This window comes from Urocitellus parryii, chromosome 4, assembly GCF_045843805.1.
Source record: "Urocitellus parryii isolate mUroPar1 chromosome 4, mUroPar1.hap1, whole genome shotgun sequence".
NCBI lineage: Eukaryota > Metazoa > Chordata > Mammalia > Rodentia > Sciuridae > Urocitellus > Urocitellus parryii.
Genome location: NC_135534.1, coordinates 146,979,596 through 146,999,397, shown reverse-complemented (window position 1 = coordinate 146,999,397; position 19,802 = coordinate 146,979,596). Strand labels below are relative to the sequence as shown.

Here is a 19,802-nt window from a genome sequence, read left to right as displayed (position 1 = left end):
ATGCCTTGAGCAGCTGTCACAGTCTTTCATTGTTTTGGAGCATCTCTTGCATCTGTAGTTTACCCACTAAGTTGGGTTGGAGAAACAGTGAGGGATGGAGCAAGCCTCATATTTCCTGTCACAGGCACTGAGAACTTTAACCTATAGATTTAGCCTTCCATAGTCCTCAGCCAATCCTTCAACAGGCACCAAATCACTTAGAAGACTTGGGAGAATGCAGTTTTCTGGACCTCACTCCCAGAGTTTCTGATTGTACAAATCTGCATCTCAAGTATTTGCATTTTTGCCAGATGTTTCTAACAAGTTCCCAGGTGACACTGTGTGCTGCTAGTCTAGAGGCCACACTTTGAAACCATTGCTCTGGATTATAAAATATGGAAATGTGACTTCTAGCAAAAACAATCTGAATTTTGGTTGGGGGTAGTTAGAATAAGAATTACTCTGCAGTATATTTTTCTGTTGCTCACTACAGAAGCCTATAGATGGATATTATGCTTTACATCTTGTGCCAATGTTTAAAATGGTGTTGCTCATACATTAAGAGTGAGATCCTAAAACCACTCAACTAAAGAAAATTCGAATGTCAATTACCAGCCAGCACAGGGCACATTTGCATGTATGAAGCTAATATTAATGCTTTTATATGTTTGCAAGCTGTTTAATTTGGTGTTTTCCATAACTACTTATCTCCTTGTATTCATGTTATTTTTTCATGCAAGATTAAGCTGAATAACTCAGTTTCAAAATATGCAAAAGTTTTTGCTGCAAAAATATTTTTATGGGTGAGCAAAAACAATTGCATACTTCATTTAAGAAGAGCGGAAAGTAGCAAGGCTGGGCAATTGCAGTTTTATTCCCATTGGGAAAAGTACTGGTTATCTTTAAACTATTATTTCTTCTTTTTTTCACTTAATATTATTTTGCCAGCACTTAAATGGGACACGAGAAGGGAAGATTGGATCTACTCTAAGTATACCCCAACCAGGTCTGAAGAACAGATGGATGGCAAGACAGAGAATTCAGGATAGAATTTCTGAAATTAGAAGTTAAAGCCCTATGTGGTTAGAAAATTAAGAGCAAAACTACTGGGTCCAAAGTTCTAACTTCCTGTTTTAACTGAATTTACATTTCAAGAAAAGAAATAAAGCAATAGTTTTATCACTTTCATATGAAAAATAAGGGGGAAAAGTAACTGGATATTTCTAGTGTTTGTAGCCACAGAGAAAGTTCATGTTTCAAGTTCAAAGTATTTGCATGGGTGCTAAAAAGAAATGTTAAGAATAACACAGTTTGAAACACACATTTACAAGGGCATTATTGAATTGACAGATATTACTTATACTTTATAGTACTAAGAGTGTATTACAGGCACTGAATAGAGAGAGCATTGTGGGATTCGCTCATTCCACATTAATGAATCAACAGCACTGTGTCAGACTGGCTTCTGTGGAATCTTCCTTACTGTTGTCAGAGACTGATCTGCTTGCTCAGGTGTTTGGGCCATGAATCGGTCCATCTACACTACCTTGACAGCTCACATTGATCATCAGAAGTTGCAGCCTCCTGGAAGTCTTGTTTGTCCTCCCAGGCTGCTCTTACCTCACTTTCAGGTCTGTGGTTTGTAGCTGGGATCTGGGCTTGCTCTTTGGGCTCTAGTCCTGTTCTGTGTTCGTGAGCTTATCTGCCTATGTCTGACTTCAGCTCTGACTATCCATCAGCTTTGGATTTCAGAGGTGAGTCTTACCCTAGAATTTCTATTAACACCTCATTATACCCTGAGAAGTCAAAGGTTTATAAGCGTCACTGCAACCCTTTTGCTGGGGATGGAAAGTCCTTGTTTGCACCTTCTAGGAGTCAATAGCTGCGGAAAGTGAGCTACTTGCTCTTCAAGGGAGAGAGGAATAAGTTCTCATTGGCCATGTGTCGGCTTTGCTTCCCAGGCTGGTTCATAGGGAATTTCTGAGAAATGAGTGTACTGTATGTAAAAAACAACTGAGTAATGTCTTCAGAGTATTTTGTAATAAGAAAGAAATTATCTAGGATCTGATCCTTCAGTCTGGAGCACTCTCACCATTTTGGGTTATATCTATACACAACCTGAGAGTGAGTACTCTTCTGTGTCTCCTAAGTCATATTTAGCTCATTAATGACCATGTTTTGTGTAGCCCCTCTAATCATCTGTGTGACCAATATATGCTCAAACATGCCACTTACAAGAGAAAATGACTCCTAACTTGAATTTCTTTTTTACTGAGATCAATACTGTATTACAGTACATAAAGAGTTCTTAGAATATGATAATGTTGAGCATCTATCAGTTATAATACTTTTATCCAAATACTAGAAGAATTCATGTTATAGTTCTGTTAAACACATTAGGGAATGGGTGCCAGAAATCACCCACCTCCTTGCTTGATTGATTTTAGAAATGAGAGAAAAGAAAAAGAAAAGAAAGCCTAAAGAAACTGAGAATGTCATCAGCTTCATTCAGTAGTTACCATCAGTGGCTAGTAGATTTGGGGTATTCAAAAAGAGTGTTACTCCCACTTTGTTTGTCTTTGCTCTTTGGAGATGATGTGCTCTGGCAGAAAAATATGGAACTAAATCTAAAGTCCAATGCTGGCTCTCCCCTCCCTGGGTGTTTAGTTTGGGTATGTTACTTTTCTATAAAATGGTGGTAAGAATTCTGATCTCATAGAGCTGTTGTGAGAATTAAATAAGATAGCATAAAATGATTCAGTACACTCCATAGCAACCGTCAGATACTCAACTGATATTCCTTTCTTTTTTTTTCTTCCTCTTTGTTTAAAGAGAATTAGTTGTGAACCAAGTTGCTGTGTATGACAATAAATAGAAACCTTTTTACCCATTTCTTTCATCCTGAAGGATTCAGAGATCAATATCCTGATATAAAGACTTCCTTCCAAGAAGAAGTCAAGATGAGGACTTGGACCTTGCACATTCTAAGACCTATTTTCAGGTCCATAAAATTAGACATTTTTCTGTTGCCATTGAAAGTAGAAATAATACTTAGACTGGTTATAGAGAGAGTCCCAGTGTGCTTATTTGAAAAATGAACTTAATGAAACTGTGAATTTGTGAAAGTGAGGCAGATAGAAGAAGGAAGAAATTTGATTGACAGCCCCAACCAGAACAATCCTATGCAGTCACTGTTTTGGCATTGCTGGGGTATAGCCTGATGTCATTTTGTAAATAGACTCTTCCAGACTATGTCATTTATCTCAAAATATACTCCAAGGAGTTCAGAAAACTATTCTTGACTATTTGCTTTCCTCAAATTTAATTCTCATATTTCAAAAACAGTTCTTTCTCATGGATCTTAGTAGTTAACATATAACGGGTAATTTATTAACAGTAGGGATCAGCAAACTACAGCCCATAGACCATGTCTGACCTTCCTTCTATTTTTGCATGGCCTAACAACTAAAGATGGTTTTAAGATTTTTAAATATAAAAACAAACAAACCTATTAGCCTGATACAAGAACAGTTGCTTAAAGAATTGTGGACATTGCCTCTTGCCTGCAAAGCCTAAAATACTTATTATCTGACTCTTTCCAGAAAAGGTTTGTTAACCCCCCCACCCCCTTCAAACTTACATCTGGCACATTTATCAAAGACTAAGTTAAAACAAGGAAGCCAGAAAGTGAAGTAACTCAAATAAATTAATTAAAAAAGAGACTACATTGTGAGACAAATTAGGATCCTGTAATACATACTGGTTTTGTTGATCTCTGTAATATTTTGGATTTAGCAGACCCTTAGTTGTCTTCTGGCTGATGGGTTTTTAAAGAATTTTGTAAGGTCTGGCAATTAAAACAGATGACAGCAGAACTGTTAACCTTGAAGGGATCCAGACCACTTGTACTGCCTACCACTCCTACTCCTCCCTGGGGTGTTCTATGGAACGTCCAAATGAGAGGTTCTCAAACAACCAAAGCTTTCAAATTGCAAAAGACACAAGCAACTCAGGCTGCTGTGGGGTGGGGCAGGGGGTGGGTTTTGTCCTGGATGAGGCTGCCAGAGGAAGGGGCTGCCAGAGAACAGGGGTCTCAGTTCTAATTATGATGAGCCAAGGCTCCTCAACAGAAAGTATTTCAAGAACTATATTTTTAAGAATTGAAGCCTCTTGTAGAAATGTAAATTAACAACTAGGAGTAAAAAAAGGTTGAAATATCAAACTTTAAGGACCCACCTGGCCATATTCTCATATTCTCAAGGGAAGAGGTTTGCTTCTTCAAAATCTATTCTCTACCTGCAGTGAAGATGTTTGCAACAGATATAAAGTGAAGGCTGAACTCACTATACATAGATGGAGCAGAACTTTAAATAAAAATTCCTTGAAAAAGACTACATATGGGCATAAATCCATGATAACATCTGAGTTATCAGTGTCCTGAGAGTAAAATAGTTTGCTAGAAGGTAACACTAAGCACCTGAAGGCAAAGTGGAAGAGTATAGGCAAGTTAAAAAAAAGAATGGGCCTTGTCTAGAGTCACAAAACCAACTACCCGTGCAATTTTGCCCCAAGCTAGTAAAAATGGCAAACTTTTGGTCTTCACCATACCCCAGTCCTCTAAAAGGGCTGTTGTTACATCATTTGACAGACCTGGAAAAGAAGGAGATTCCCTGTGTGAGTTTGGAATTGGTAGGTCAACCCTGGATTTGGCTGGAAGAATATTGTATTAAATACTGGGTTAGCTGTCTATATGCTAAATATCTTTCTAAAAAACCTTGCTCTGAAGTGGTTTCAGAAGTCATGTGAAAGTCCATCTTTTATGGTCAACATGGCACAGGTAGGAGATACCTAAGGAATGAATAGTAAGTAGTTAGGGAGCCAAATGTGTTTTACTGAAACTTTAGGGTTTTTTTTGTTCATTTGTTTGTTTGTTTGTTTTTTAATGGCCAAGTTAGACTTGACTTCCAAACAAATGAATGAGGAGCATTTTTAAAGACCTCCAGGAGTAGTTACCCATGCTACTCCATCTTCTTTCATTTTGTTTTCCCACTCTGCCCCAAATGGGGTTAACATAACACATAAGCCAGGAACAAATGATGATTTCCTATAGGGCAGTCTGAGTGGTTTGCTTGTTCAAGTTATTTTACTGACTTTCGGTGTAACAAACTATCTGAGGGTGAATGTGTAGGAACGTTGAGAGGTAGAAGGAAAAAAGGTAAAGTATGAGATTTGAGGTTGGATATGTCATGCATTGTCTGGAAAGATCCAAGAAGACTGCATGAAGTGTTGGTCCCACAGAAATTGAGAGAGCTGCCAGAATGATGCCCCTCTACTTGGAACAAAATGTCTTTGTTCTAAAATACTGATGTTTCAGGAGCTTTTCTGAACCTGAAGTTAATTACACCTGGTATTTCAGGATGTTTGATGGTAACCTTTGGCATTTATATGGATGACATCAACCATTATCTTCTAGTTGTATCATCGTGTATTCCAGAAAGGCATGTAAGCGTGCATCCTCTTCCAAACACTAATAACTTCTTCCCTGGCTATAAATCCAGCTGCATGATGTGGAAATGTAATTGGGAAGCCTACACAGAAGTTTGGAGCTCATGGGGGAATATCTATTTGTAAGAGAGCCTGAATATTCATGTAACTGTCCAGACATCAATAAATTCTCATTTTACCTTATTTATTTCTGTTCCCCAGTGAACAGCAGCACTCATAAGCTCAAAGTTAATAAGCATGTTCTTCAGAGCTGTGCCCTCACTTACCTTAATGCAATATCTCGCTAACACATTTGTTTATCCGTTGCCAGGTAGCTCTCCCATCAGGTGACATGAGAGTGTTTTCTTTGTCTTAGTGCATGGGAGACAGTTGCCATTGTTTGCCATCAATTAGCTTAGGGTAGCATGTCAAGGATGTACGGGTGGTGTCATTTTAGTCTGACAGCCACAGGATCTGGTTGAGAAGGGATTGTTTCATTATCCTCTTATCAGGGCTGCTGGATAATGACACTCCACACTGCAAAGAGGGGAGGGAAAAAAAAAAGACAGGCAGAAAGAATAGATTTTTAGCAATTGGCAATATTAAAATTATTCATGCCGCAAGGAGAAGAGAAAGATTAGAGGGATGAATGTGGAAACCCTTAAGAAGGTACTTCTTCCTGATACAGGTGGAGGATGGAGTGACACCCTTTCTGATGGAGAGGCAGGCAAAGAGGAAATGCCCAGACCTCAGCAGGAAAGAAAAAGGAAATCTCCTCCTCATCAGCCACAAGGCAAGGATTAGTGGAGGAATCTCTCCCATTCTCCAATTAACTTCAGTGTCAAATGCAGGCTTCTAAATGACCCTGACCAGGCATTCTCCTTACTAGAAAACTCTTTCCAGTTTGGGCATTTACGTTGGGGAGCATTTTTCATTGAATGAAAGTGCAATTATATTGCTCCAAAATGAAATTCACAAAACACACAGAAAGTACCCGAATCCAAAATTTCACTCTCGGGGGGCCTATTACCAGTTACCCCCAATATTGGCCATTTTCTTAAGAATGCCTAATGAAAAGTCTTTCTTTGAATTCTGAAAATTAACGGAGACTGGATCTTTGTGCACTTGGAGAAACAAACAAAAAGAAATGCTGAAAATGTAAAAATACTTCAAGATAAACTAAGCTTCAAGAGGGACAATTGTGTTGACATTTTAGTAACAGCCCATTTTCGCTCCTTAACGAAGTGCAGTCATGCATGAAAATGACTTGTTATCTTTTAAACTGAAACGCATTATGGGTTGTAATTCAAAGGTGTGCATTACTCCTTCAAAATAAAGTACAACATTTTAACCCTATGAGGATTCTTTTTGCAGGACCCAAACACTTTTTAGCAACATATAAAAAAAATTGAACAATAAAAAACTGATTGAGGAAAAGGTGTGAAATGCTTCTGCATTTTAAAAGGACTCTAGTCTGTAGTTTATATGCATTCTTCCATCTGTAATTTAGACAGGAAATCATACTTCATTGGAGATTTACCATTTGAGAGCAACATATGCCTTTGTCTTTCTCTCATCTTATTAAAATGGTAATAATTGTAATAACATAGACAAATAATAGCAACAGTGATTTATGAGCATTTAGCTATAGTTCAGGCACTGTGCTTGTGGGATTTTTTTGTGCATTATATAATTCTCGCAATTCTATGTATTAGGTTATGCTTATTTAAGAGGAAGAGATTGGGACTGGTTAAATGACTTGCCCAGAACTCTTTTGTGAGTAATCACTAAGGCCAAGCAGCCAACACAGTTCTATCTGACTCACGTCGTGCTTGCTTTGTTCCATTTGTTATCACCCTGACACTGTCTCTCTCAAGCACCCAATTTCTGATGAAGCCAAAGGAACCAAAATTTCCATTGAGGCTTGACTGTTTCCTGAACTCTTCCCACGTCCAAATTTCTCCTCTGGGGAGAAAGAGAAACGAGATTGAGTTCACTGTTCACATGGGTCCTCTAATTCTTTTTAATGTCTCTGGGAAAGCTGATTTACCATGGTTTCATTGATTAGTTTACCCCTCTGTGCCTTCACCCTGGAAATACTGCCCAAGAAATGAATGGTCAGCCCATACCTCCTCTCATGTACCAGTCACCAAACGATTAATGTCATTTCTCATGATCCCAACATTACTCTGACACTCATTATAGTGTATTCACCATCTGCGGGTAAGACTGGTTCCTTTTTCCTGTGAGAATAAGCCAGAGCAATACCATGGCTCTTCAGGAACCCTAAGCGACTCCAAATGCAGATTTGTAAAGCAGCTCAGTAGCTTCAGATCAGCCATGAATCTTTTCTTGGTGCAGTATTGACAGTAGCCTTTCAGCCCAGGACATGGTGTTTACTGTGGTAAAGGGTGCATATAGCTGATTGCTCATGAATAACCCCTCCAGGCCTTCCTTCTGTTCCCACCAGAGGATCAATATGCCTCTGACAAGCATCTGAAATCTTTATTTGGGGAAAAAGCACATTTCCTACCAGCTGTTTGTTTTCCAAACCAAATAATTCAATTAATTTCTAGCCTGAATTAAACTTCAGAGCCAGAAATCTTCTCTTGTCAGTGCTGAGGTGCTTTTAGAATGGGCAGAAACAGAAATGGGAATATACTTTTTTCACTCTTGCTGACAGTATGACGGTTAAGGCTGTTCATGTGCCTCTTAACTGCCAGCAGCCTTTGCAAAACAGAGTGCTCAGAGGTCCTGGTACATGACACTCTCATTCTTTATCTTGAACCCATCTTGCCATTGAGAAGCAATAAGGGTGGTGTTCAGGGGTATGTGATCTGATATATATCATCCTGATTCAGATTCCAGCTTTAATATTTACCCATCAAGAGGCCTAGGCCAGGTAACCCACTCAGAAATCAGATTAGGCCTCAAGTTTATCACTGGTAAACTGGGAACATGTTTATAAAATACTTGAAATAAGTACTCATTAAATCTTAACTACAAATTCCCTGGTGTGGGGCAGCAAGCAGATGAAATGCAGCTGAGATAGGAACTGGCTACCTGCTACTCACAGTGTGGTCTCCGGATCACTTGGAGGGTTTGTTAGGAATTTAGAAACTCAACATCCCTTGTCCCCAAGACTCAGCAAAGCAGAATCTACATCTTGCTCTGATGATTTCTTTGATTTGATGATTCAAACTTGAGAAGCAAAAAAAAAAAAAAAAACTTGAGAAGCAGAGCTCTAACTTCCCATTCAGTTTTGAATAGGAATGTGTATTGCATATACTTCAGCCTGACAGGGAGGTCTTCATCCCTGCCCACCAAAATGATGAAAACACATTTACCAAGAGATGTCTATGGTTGACTTCCCCAGCTCTGGGGATGGGCCTGAAAAAAGGAAAAAAAGCAGTCTTTATTTGGGGATGCTATTAACACACCTTGCCTCCCAGTGAGTGCATCACAGTTGATGTAGCCCCAAGGCTTCATTGTCCACACCCATTAGAAATATAGATTAATAGTTTTCATTTGGCCAGAGAGAGCTGCCTATTAACCCTAATTAACCTGGGCTAGTTAAAGGCACCAGCCTAGAATGCCTTAGTCCCGATGGCCCATGAGATGGAATCTAAGAGCCACATAGATCAACAGATGCTGCTCTGTAGAAATTATAAAGCCCACTGAGGCACCTCCACCTACCTCTGGGGGAGAGGGGTAGGTAACTGCTGTAAGCCAGGCCCCAAAGAGAAAGAAGGCAAAGCAGCAGGGTGGCGAGCTGCTGGGCTTCTCTTACAAGCCAGGCTCACGTATTCATCGCAAGACCAGGTTTTTATTTCCTTGGGGAGTTCACCATCTCTTAATCACAAAAGCAATAAGGATTTCCAATATGTTCCTGTGCCGTGCCTAATCAGTTGTTCCAGCTGCCAGTCATCAGCCATGTCTGGAAGTTCACTTAAAAGCCCTCTTCCAGCTTTGAACACAGCACTGACCCCCAAGGTGACACAGACAATGAAGGCCGCCCTGTGGGCCACCTGTGTGTGCTGCTTGATTTGATCACAACAGTTTTGTTAATATTGTCCTGTATTCTGGAGGGATCCGTTCTCTCCCTTACGCTTTGATCGATAGGCCACATTGTATGCCCCCTTGGTTGAGTTGGGAAATCATTTTGAGTGTGCATGGAAGGAAATTTTTCCTTTTGTGAATGACCTCACAATTTCATTCTAACATGGAGATTTTTCTTCCTAAGGTTAGAAATCATTTGGCAAAGTTTGAGTATTTGTCAGTAAGCATGTTTTGTAGTGGGTAAGTCTGTGAGAAGTCAGCAGGTATTCAGGCTCAAAGCATTAAGAGATTAGCACCTGCCTCACCTGCCTAGTACCAAGGAAGTGCTGGAATATTGTGTTTTAATGAACAAATGCATAAATAAATTTGAAAAATTCTTGGGCTATGGTAATTAAGATTGCTTCTGGATGTGCAGTGTGATAAAATCAGATATTCCTAGAAGTTGTGTAAACTGAAAAGACATTTTCTGTGCCATAATGACAATTTCTGAGAAATACAGGTCTTTGGTAGAGGCTTGGGACAATCCTATTGAAGCCATAGCTATCTGACTCCAGAGAGTTGTTCATTTTATTAGAAGGGTATGTGAGATGGGAATTGGATGACTATTAGAAAGTGTCTCAATATTTTCTCCAAATTTCTTGTCATTATTTAGGTCACAGGTGTGATCTACAACCAGCAATCCTGTCCTGAATTCTGTATGCCAAGTGATCTGTATAGGCATTGAATTATAAGCTTTTACTACTAGGTTGTTTCTCACCAGAAACAAGATTTTCCTATACTTCTCGTACCATTTAATATGAAAAGAAGCAGGTCATGTGCTTTGTTTTAGCATCAGGGTGATTTTTTATTAAATCCTCCATAAGAAGTTGTTCAGCATACTTTCCAAACTCAGAAACTTTACATTGAACTCTGAAGCCTTATGTTTCTTATTCTTATGAGGTCCCTATCAGAAGAACACTTCCTATTTCAGTGTCATGAATCTGCTCTAGCAGTAAAGGGCCTGGGCACATGTGGACCTCAGCACAGTTGGAAGACAGGTTCTTGAGCCTTTAGCCCTGTACCAGACCCCTTCTATATATTGCCTCACACCCTCTCCACCACTTACCTCTCCTGGCCATTGCTGCGGCAGCCAGCTAAACAGGCATAGCTTGAGGGTCCCTCGCATCAACTGCACTACATGCCCCTGTTTTCTGCCCCAAGTTTTCTCCAGTGCTCCACTCTGGGACATATGCATACCTGGAAGTATGGAAATTAACACTTCCCTGGGGCAACCCTTGACCAATGGGGATAGGAGTTGGTAGATAAAAGTTCCTTTCTGTCCATGTCCTACACACTGAGCCCCACAATGGAGTCCATTGGCATTTAGAGTGGGTTTGTCTTTGTTCATTCAACAAACACAACGTTGTTGGAGATACCAGGCACCAAGGATGTCTTGTTCCCTAGTATACCCCAAGACCTAGCTCCTTGTCTGCTACGTGGGAGGTACTCCTTAAGTGTTTGCAGAATAATTGTCTGCTCAGAGCATAATGAGGTAGAGGACATTATGAGCAAAAGCACAGTAGTATAAATTGCCATGAATTGTTTGGGATGTAGTCAGATGTCTTGTTTGGCCAAAGCTTAGGGGGTATTGTGGAGCCATAAATAAAATAGTGTATTAAAGTGCTTTGAAGTTCAATGCTCTATACTATTAAGTCTTGGTATTTTTGTAGAATTGATGTAAATAAGCTTTTTTTCCCCTGGCTGGGTTGCAACCTCCTCAATGAAAGAGATTCACAAATGTAGAGTGGCTAATGTGTAGTAGACACTTAATAAATATTGAATTAAAAATAATGGTGGATGATGGATGGATGGATGGATGGATAATGAATGGTTGGTCCTGACTATTAAATAAGATGAAGAACAGACCTTCAACTAATTCTGACTTTGAGTGAGTGACAGGCTATGAACAATACTAAAATTTCCAGCCTACTTCATTGTGCTAATACCAAATGTAGCAAAGTGGTTAATAGAGACCACTGGGAAATACCACATTTTCTGTGGTACCACAGAGTAGAGCATAGAGTACGCACCACAAGTTCCCTGTTGCCCACTGGGTTGTAAACAGCAAGGGCAATGCTTCCCTTGTGATAAACACAAAGACATACTACAGAAATACCTCCAGAGGAAAAATAAGTGATGGGTATATTCAGCAACTACAACAACAACAAGCTAACATTTGTACACTAAATTGGGGCAGGGGGAGTTAGTCGCATTTTCCTAGTGTCTCTGTGACCTCTTATTATTCCATTAGTTTCTGGAATAGTATATAAAACACCAAGCTCCATGCTGACAAACACCAATGTTGAAACTATTGCCACAGTTGATCCAAATAGCCTTTTCCCCTGAGTAAAATTATTATTTGGAATACAAGCAGAATTGTGGTTCCCTGAGCTAGCAGAGCATAAATGAGGGTAGTGATTCATAAGGTGACTCTAGTGAGTTTGCAAATGTGCAACTTTTATAGAGGCTGACGCACACAACAGAGGCTTTGCCTTGCCTTTTGAGCTGGTAAGCACTTTCTGGCCTCACTACCTCTTCAGGATGCTGAGGGCTCTGGAGGATGCAGACTTCTGAGGACAAGCCTTAACCTGACAGAATGCTGATTTACCAGAAATAAACCCTTCAAATCAGATCACACCCCTGTCAGTAGCTTTTTGAGCGGGAAGATGGTAATTCTGCCTCTTCACATGTTCCTTTAAGTACTTGAACTCTTGTTCCATTGGATTAGGATTTGGGGGCTGGGTCATCCGGGGTCTTAATTCTATCCTGGAAAGGTTGGAGGAAAGAGGTACTGGTCTAAAAATACTACTCCCTGAACTTTTAAACTTTCAACTCTTTTTGATAATGTGTCTTCTCTTTCTTAATCCCAAACCTGATTTCTTTTATTTTAAAAAAAATCCATTTATTCTTTGATATCAGCAGTCTAAGTTCCAAAAGAGCAGATATGGGTATAGAGCTGAGCATGGATAGCGTTGTACAGAGAAGGAAGTTCAGAGAGTCCATGTAATGATGCCAGTGTGATTGCGCATAATGAGGTGTCTGCAGAGTGGGTCCCAGACACTGAGATCCTCTCTGATAGACTCTGAAAGTGACAAGCCCCAAGTTCTTCTGCGACATAGTACCAATTAGCTGATCTAAATGGGCACATATTCAAGTTTGAGGTCACATACAGTTCTCAAAGGTGAGACTGCCCCTACAAATGGAGCTCTAAACTCATAATCTGTATCACAATAGGCAACAGTGGGGGAAGACCCCCCCACATGCTGTGATTGAGACCCCCATTTTCCTATTTTGTGGTCTTGGGAGAGCACTTCTTTTTGATTTTGATGAAGACCAAGTTTATTCATCACACTATCCAGGAAATGTGTGGGGTCAGTTAGACTCTAAAGTTAAAAAGTGAAAAGGATATAGGATCTTGCGCTGATGCTGGGATCAGCAGAGCTCCATTCTCATTACATTGATTGAGCATTGGCAGAGCCACCCAACTGACTCCCTGTGGCTCCCTGCAGCGGAGGGTGGGGGGGGTGGGGGGTGTTACTGACAGTCTTATGTCATTCCCGGTCAGCTGACCAAATATTCTGTTACCTGACTTTCATCCTCTGTGACTAAAAAGCATGCACACAGAAACCTTTGAATAGATGCAAACAGTACAAGATTGATTAATTATACAGTGGCCAGACAGGGAACTGGCAGGGCAGGGCAGCTCTTAGGAGACAGACCGTGAACACCAGCCTTGAGCGAGTGAATGTGAGCTCCTGAGATGGCGGTTAGGCATATTAGCCAAGGAACCTGTTCCACCACAAACACAAAAGCTGTGTATATCCAAGAAGGGGAGAACCATTCCCTGAAAGCCACCCAGAGAAAAACAAACAAGCCCCTAAAATATGCTTCCTGTCAGCCTTCAATATTTAAAAAATGTGTGCTTCCTTTGGGGTGAGTCTCATGCTTCTTTTCCCTTGATTTCAGCTCCCATTTTCTCCAGCAATCATTCAAGCCGAAGTGGAACAGCTGCTGGGGCCGGGCCACCCCCACATCCTGTCAGTCACCCTTCTCCAGGACATAATGTACAGGGGAGCCCCCACAACCCCTCCTCCCAGTTACCTCCACTCACAGCTGTGGACGCAGGAGCTGAGAGGTAAGGCCATCTGTCTCTCTCTCGTAATAGGTGTCGTCGCCAAACTTTTCTCCACGGAGAAGAGCTTTGACAGTTGCTGAATTTTATTAATAATCCGTTGGTGGGTTGAGTTACCCAAAGGTGACATTTTAAAAGTAGCATACACAAAGCACAGAGACCAAATATCTCATTATCTGTTATATTTTTTCCATTAGAAAACAGTATTGGCAAAAGCTGCTAAAGTGTCAGGTGCTGGAAAGCTGCATCAGGATGTCCCTGTCTTTTCCACTTTTCCATAGTTTATTTTAAGGACTCAATTTTAAGGTAATATATGCATAGGCTGAGATGTTTTCCAGATGTAAGATAGTAGTGTAAGCGTGTGTGTTAGCATTTAATTACTTTGGTAAAATACCTGAGATAATGAACCTATAAGGAGGAAAGGTTTGTTTGGGCTCCTGGGTTCAGAGGTTTGAGTTCATGGTTACATGGCCATGTTTCTTTGGTCTGTGGCAGCACATTTCATCATAGTGGAAGAACATGGCGGAGGAGGCCTGTTCCCCTCATTGCAACCAAGACCAAAGAGAGATGGGAAGGGATGGACGTCTCAATATCCCCTGCAAGGGCATGCCCCCTGTAACCTAACTTCCTTCCACTAGGCCCCACCTTTTAAAGGTTCCATTACCTCCCAGTAGTGCCACAGGCTGGTGGCCTATTCTTCAACACATGCCCAATGGGGAACATTCAAGATCCAAAGTGCAGGAGCTTAGGAGCAGAGCATAAAAAGCCATAGACCAGAAGGGAGCTGGCTGTTCACTGGAAACTTTACATTGATGTAACTCGAATAAAGTTTTCTGGGGGAGAATCTATAAACAATTCTTACCTTCATGATATTCTTACTTCTGAATTATCTACTGGCTCCAGAGATTTTGATGAACCCTTCTCATATTTCTGCTCCTGTGTGCTTTTGAATATCACAAACCAAAAGAAGAATCTGCATAGTAAGTAAAGTGATCTAGGCATTGAGGGAAAGCCAAGGCTCTTCCAGATGAATAAATGCAAAATAGCATCCCTGACAATAAGAAGAACATGTACAAGATGTGAGGTAGGAGAGGAGGCACAGCAGGGAGGTCTCAGATAGTGGGCCTCCAGGGTGCACATGGCTGATGGAGGCACATCATGATAATGGTGGACCGGCTCTTGTGGGACCATATTTTGAATGCTATGATAAGGAATTTCCCCTCTTATCCTACTGTAAGCAAAGACCCATTATGGGATTTTTATTGAAAAGAAACACAATCATATTGACATCATGGGGACAAGATAATGGAGTAATTGAAGTTGGAATAGAGGGAAAAGGCTGAGGCTGCTACTGGAAACCATGAGAGCAATATGATAACTTTTAGTAAGGCAAAGAAATAAGGATTTGCTATAGGAAGAAAAACTGCTCATTATTTCACACACACACACACACACACACACACTAGAGGAGGGACCAAAATTAATGTCTGAGTTTTACCCCTAGAAACCAAGATGGAAAACTGTACCATTAATACAATATGCAGTAATATGGGGGGAAAGAGGCTGTTGGATGGAGGGAAGGTGGAGATGATGAATTGACTTTAGAGGGGTTTGAGTTTTAAAATTTTTAGTTTTAGGGGATTGTGAAAGATACATGTACATTTGTCCAATGGACAGTTAGAAATATGAATCCAAAGATCAGACTTATTTTAACAGTTCTGTGGGTGTGGACAATGCTGTAGCTTCCTCTCAGGCTCAGTAAGAAAAGCTCAAGTGATTATCATCTATTAAGTTCACAGACACTGTTCGGAGACACACCTTTCCAGTTATCTGGTATATTCCTGTAAGTTGAGATGAGCTTATTTCTTCTAACATTTTATATAGTTTCCAATTGGGTTTAAAATTCTATTAGCTGTGAGCTTTTTGTCATCTCAATTCTTTCTGTCTGGCTGAGAATCATACCCCACAAGTTAGTAAAGCCAAAAACAATTGATCAGAACCCTCGCTTCTTCACTGTGTCTCTTTATTAATAGTCATAACAACCCCTAACAAAAATATCAAAGGAAAGTAATCATTGGATTGCCTTCTTGTATAATCCTTTTAAAGAATACATGTAAGAAAAGATTTTAAGCAGTATTGTCTTTAGAAACAACTGAGATAATGCAGTTACCTGATGTTTGCATCCCAGCTCTGATGGTTGCTAATTGACTATGGGCAAGTGCCTTAGCTGCTCTTCTTGCTTGTTTGTTTTGACATTTTACTTTATTTCATATCTTTTATGTTTTTAGTTCCTTCTTCAAAATTTTTAAGAATACTGTAATGATATCCATATATACTGCATCCATATTCACCCACTATTCATATTTTGCCATTTTGTCTTTCTCTCTCTCTTTCTCTCAAGACCCCATATGTGGGAGATACTATACTTGTTTACTTGCTTATTATTTTTGAACCATTTGAGAGATACTTGCAAATATCTTTGAACACTATCCATAATTACTTCAACAGAGATCTATTTAGAAGGACATTCTCCTCCATAAATCCAATACAACAATCATAATCAGGATATTTTAACACTGATACATAACTGTTATCTAATAAGTAATTGATATTCAGCTTTCCCAAATTTTGTGAATAATGTCCTTTATAGCTAGAGGGGTTTTTTTAAATTTTTCTTTCCTTTTTATGAGTCAGGACTCTAAAAAGGATCACACAATGCATTTAATTCTCATTTCTTTATAGTCTCCTTGAATCTAATGGAGTCCCTCAGCTTTATTATCATTATCACCATTGTCTTTCAGGACACTCATGTTTTTTGAGGAACTCAAGACATTTGTTTTGCACAGTGCTCCATGGTTTGGGTTTGTCTGATTGTTTCCTCCTGAAACATTTTTGGTAGGGGAATACTACATAGGTGTTCCTTAGCTTTTTTTTTTTTTGGTTTTATCTTTTATTGATTTTATTTTTTTAAATACACAAGAGTAGTGGAATGCATTACAATTCTTATTACACATATAGAGCACAATTTTTCATATCTCTGTATATGAAGTATGTTTACACCAATTCATGCCTTTATACATGTACTTTTTTTGCATTACAATTCTTATTAAAGATATATACCACAGTTTTTCATATCTCTGTTTGTATATAAAGTATGTTGACACCCAATTCAAGTCTTCATACATGTACTTTGGATAATGATATCCATCTCATTCCACCATCCTTGCAAATCCCCTGCTCCTCCCTTTCCCTCCCACCCCTCTTCCCTATCTAGAATTCATCTAATCCTCCCATGCTCTCCCTCCCTATCCCACTATGAGTCAGCCTATTATATCAAAGAAAACATGCAGCATTTGGTTTTTATGGATTGGCTAACTTCACTTAGCATTGTCTTCTCCAATGCCATCCATTTAACCTGCAAATGCCATGATTTTATTCTTTTTTAATGCTGAATAAAATTCTATTGTGTACATAAACCATATTTCTTTATTCATTCATCCACTGAAGGATATCTAGGTTGGCTCCACAGTTTAGCTGTTGTGAATTGTGCTGGTATAAACATTGATGTGGCTGTGTCCCTGCAGTATGCTGTTTTTAAGTCCTTTGGGTATGGTCCGAGGAGAGGAATAGCTGGGTCAGATGGTGGTTCCATTCCCAGATTTCCAAGGAATCTCCATACTTCTTTCCAAATTGTCTACACCAATTTACAGTCCCACCAGCAATGTATGAGTGTACCTTTTTCCCCCAAATCCTCGCCAATACTTATTGTTGTTTGTCTTCATAATAGCTACCATTCTGACTGGAGTGAGATGATATCTTAGAGTAGTTTTGATTTGCATTTCTCTGATTGCTAGAGATGATGAGCATTTTTTCTTGTATTTGTTGATTGATTGTATATCCTCTTCTGAGAAGTTTCTGTTCAGGTCCTTGGCCCATTTTTGATTGGATTATTTGTTTTTTCAGTGGTTAGCTTTTTGAGTTCTTTATGTACCCTAGAGATTAGTGTTCTATCTGATGTGTGAGGGGTAAAAAATTGCTCCCAAGATGTAGGCTCTCTGTTCACCTCACAGATTGTTTCTTTTGCTGAGAAGAAACTTTTTAATTTGATCCCATCCCATTTATTGATTCTTTATTTTAATTCTTGTGCTATAGGAGTCTTATTAAGGAAGTTGGGGCCTAAACCCACATGATGAAGATTAGGTCTTTCTTTTTCTTCTGTTAGACACAGAGTCTCTGGTTTAATTCCTAGGTCCTTGATCCATTTTGAGTTAAGTTTTGTGCATGGTGGGAGATAGGGGTTTAATTTCATTTTGTTGCATATGGAATTCCAGTTTTCCCAGCACCATTTGTTAAAGATGCTATCTTTTCTCCAGTGCATGTTTTTGGCACATTTGTCTAATATAAAATAATTGTAATTTTGTGGATTAGTCTCTGTGTCCTCTCTTCTGTACCATTGGTCTACCAGCCTATTTTGTTAGTATTACTAACAATGTGTGGTCTACCATGCTGTTTTTGTTACTATTACTCTGAGCTTTTTGAGACCTCATTTGCAACTTACAGGGAATTAGAATTAAATGAACCAAAGAAGGCAACACGCCTAGCATGTTATATGGCATGAAGCAGGCATGCAGTAGCTTAGCTGTGGATACTCAGGTAGATGGGACCTCGGCATTACTGAGGGATTCGGGTAGGGAAGCCAGAAGATGCTGTTAAGTGATCCAGAGTGGTTGATAATATAAATAATCATGGAATAGAAGATGGAGAAAAGGGATGGGATAGTATTCTGTATGGGTTGGTGGACGTTTGTACTTTGGTGGCTTTCCTTGCTGCCCTACTCTTCTGCAGGATGTGTGTCCTGACCCAGTGCCAACCCAACTGAATGTGAGCAAGTGTGAGTGTGGCAGGTTATCTCTTCCAATCAGGTTTGGTGAAGAGGATGACATGTAACAGCCCTGAATTATTCACTGTGTTTTTATTAGTGACCCGGATAAAAACAAGAAGAGGAAATATGCTTACCTTCCGTTTGGGGTTTATATATCTTTGCCTCTGTTTGCCTGGGAAATCCCCCAGTAAAAACTCTAGCAGTTTTCTTAACGGAAATAGGTTTATCACACTTTGGGATTTTTAGTGGGATGCTGGCATCTTTTCCTGCTTTGTGGGCATTGATTCATCATTTACTTAGCTTTAGCTTGTTAATAAAATGGGCTGAGTCACTGTCAGAAGTCAGGAAAGGTCTACCACATCTACCCATCTAGCATCAGGTTCTTTGATCTTTACCATCATAAAATAAAAAATAAATAAAATAAATGCAAGTTCTCTCAACTTGATGAGGTTCCATTTTTATTTTGAAATATTATCTGAATGACACATTGTTTCAGTGATTTTAGCAGTACTGTACCACATCACCCAATGTTGACTTAAACTTATGGGAAGTGTTGTTTTACTATATCATGTCCAACACACTAGTGGTACTTTGTAACTGTGGCTTCCCATGAAAGGAACTCTGCAATATTTGAACATGTTAATTAATTGGGTTTCACAGTTTGTCTGTTAGACCATACCAAAAATATTGATGGAAGTCTCTTTTTGAAAGGGAGAAATGTTAGACGCTCTACCAGTGAGCTGGGTTTGTGTCACTCATCTTAAATAAGAGAATACTAGCCACTTCCCTGCCTTCTGAAGTCCACAAATGTGAGCTCTGCAGTAGTGACAGAGACTTGTGAACCAACCACAGGTTGCCTGCCTAGACACTAAGGGTTAAAGGTGGCAGCCATTTTTTATTGAATGGCTTTTTAATTCTGTTCTTCACTTCCAGTCAAGTCAGCTTTGCTTACTACTTCTGACTTAGTTTGCTTGTTTTACACCTTAATTGAGGCTTCATTTCTGAAGACTTTCCTTCTTTCCTGTCCTTGTCTATTTACTACCCTTCCTTTGAATCTCAGCTTAGTTCTCAACATTAGAAGCCTCCCTGCCTCTCATAGCCCACAGAAACAGGTCTGCCTGTTGAATTACTTAGTTCATAATATCTGTACTGTGGATTTACCATTTATCAGATGTCACCTTGCTATCTGGGTTATTTGCTTTTGGTGGGCAGGAACCTTAAGTGTCC

At 39.7% G+C, this 19,802-nt stretch overlaps 1 protein-coding gene across 1 annotated transcript in view; it reads left to right on the top strand.

The window, feature by feature from the left end:
• Glis3 (GLIS family zinc finger 3) overlaps nucleotides 1-19,802 on the top strand; it is a 429,601-nt gene that overhangs the window by 368,438 nt on the left and 41,361 nt on the right. The window contains exon 9 of the mRNA XM_077797022.1: nucleotides 13,528-13,696. Within this exon, the coding sequence (XP_077653148.1) occupies nucleotides 13,528-13,696 (169 nt within the window). The remainder of the gene's footprint in view (nucleotides 1-13,527; nucleotides 13,697-19,802) is intronic.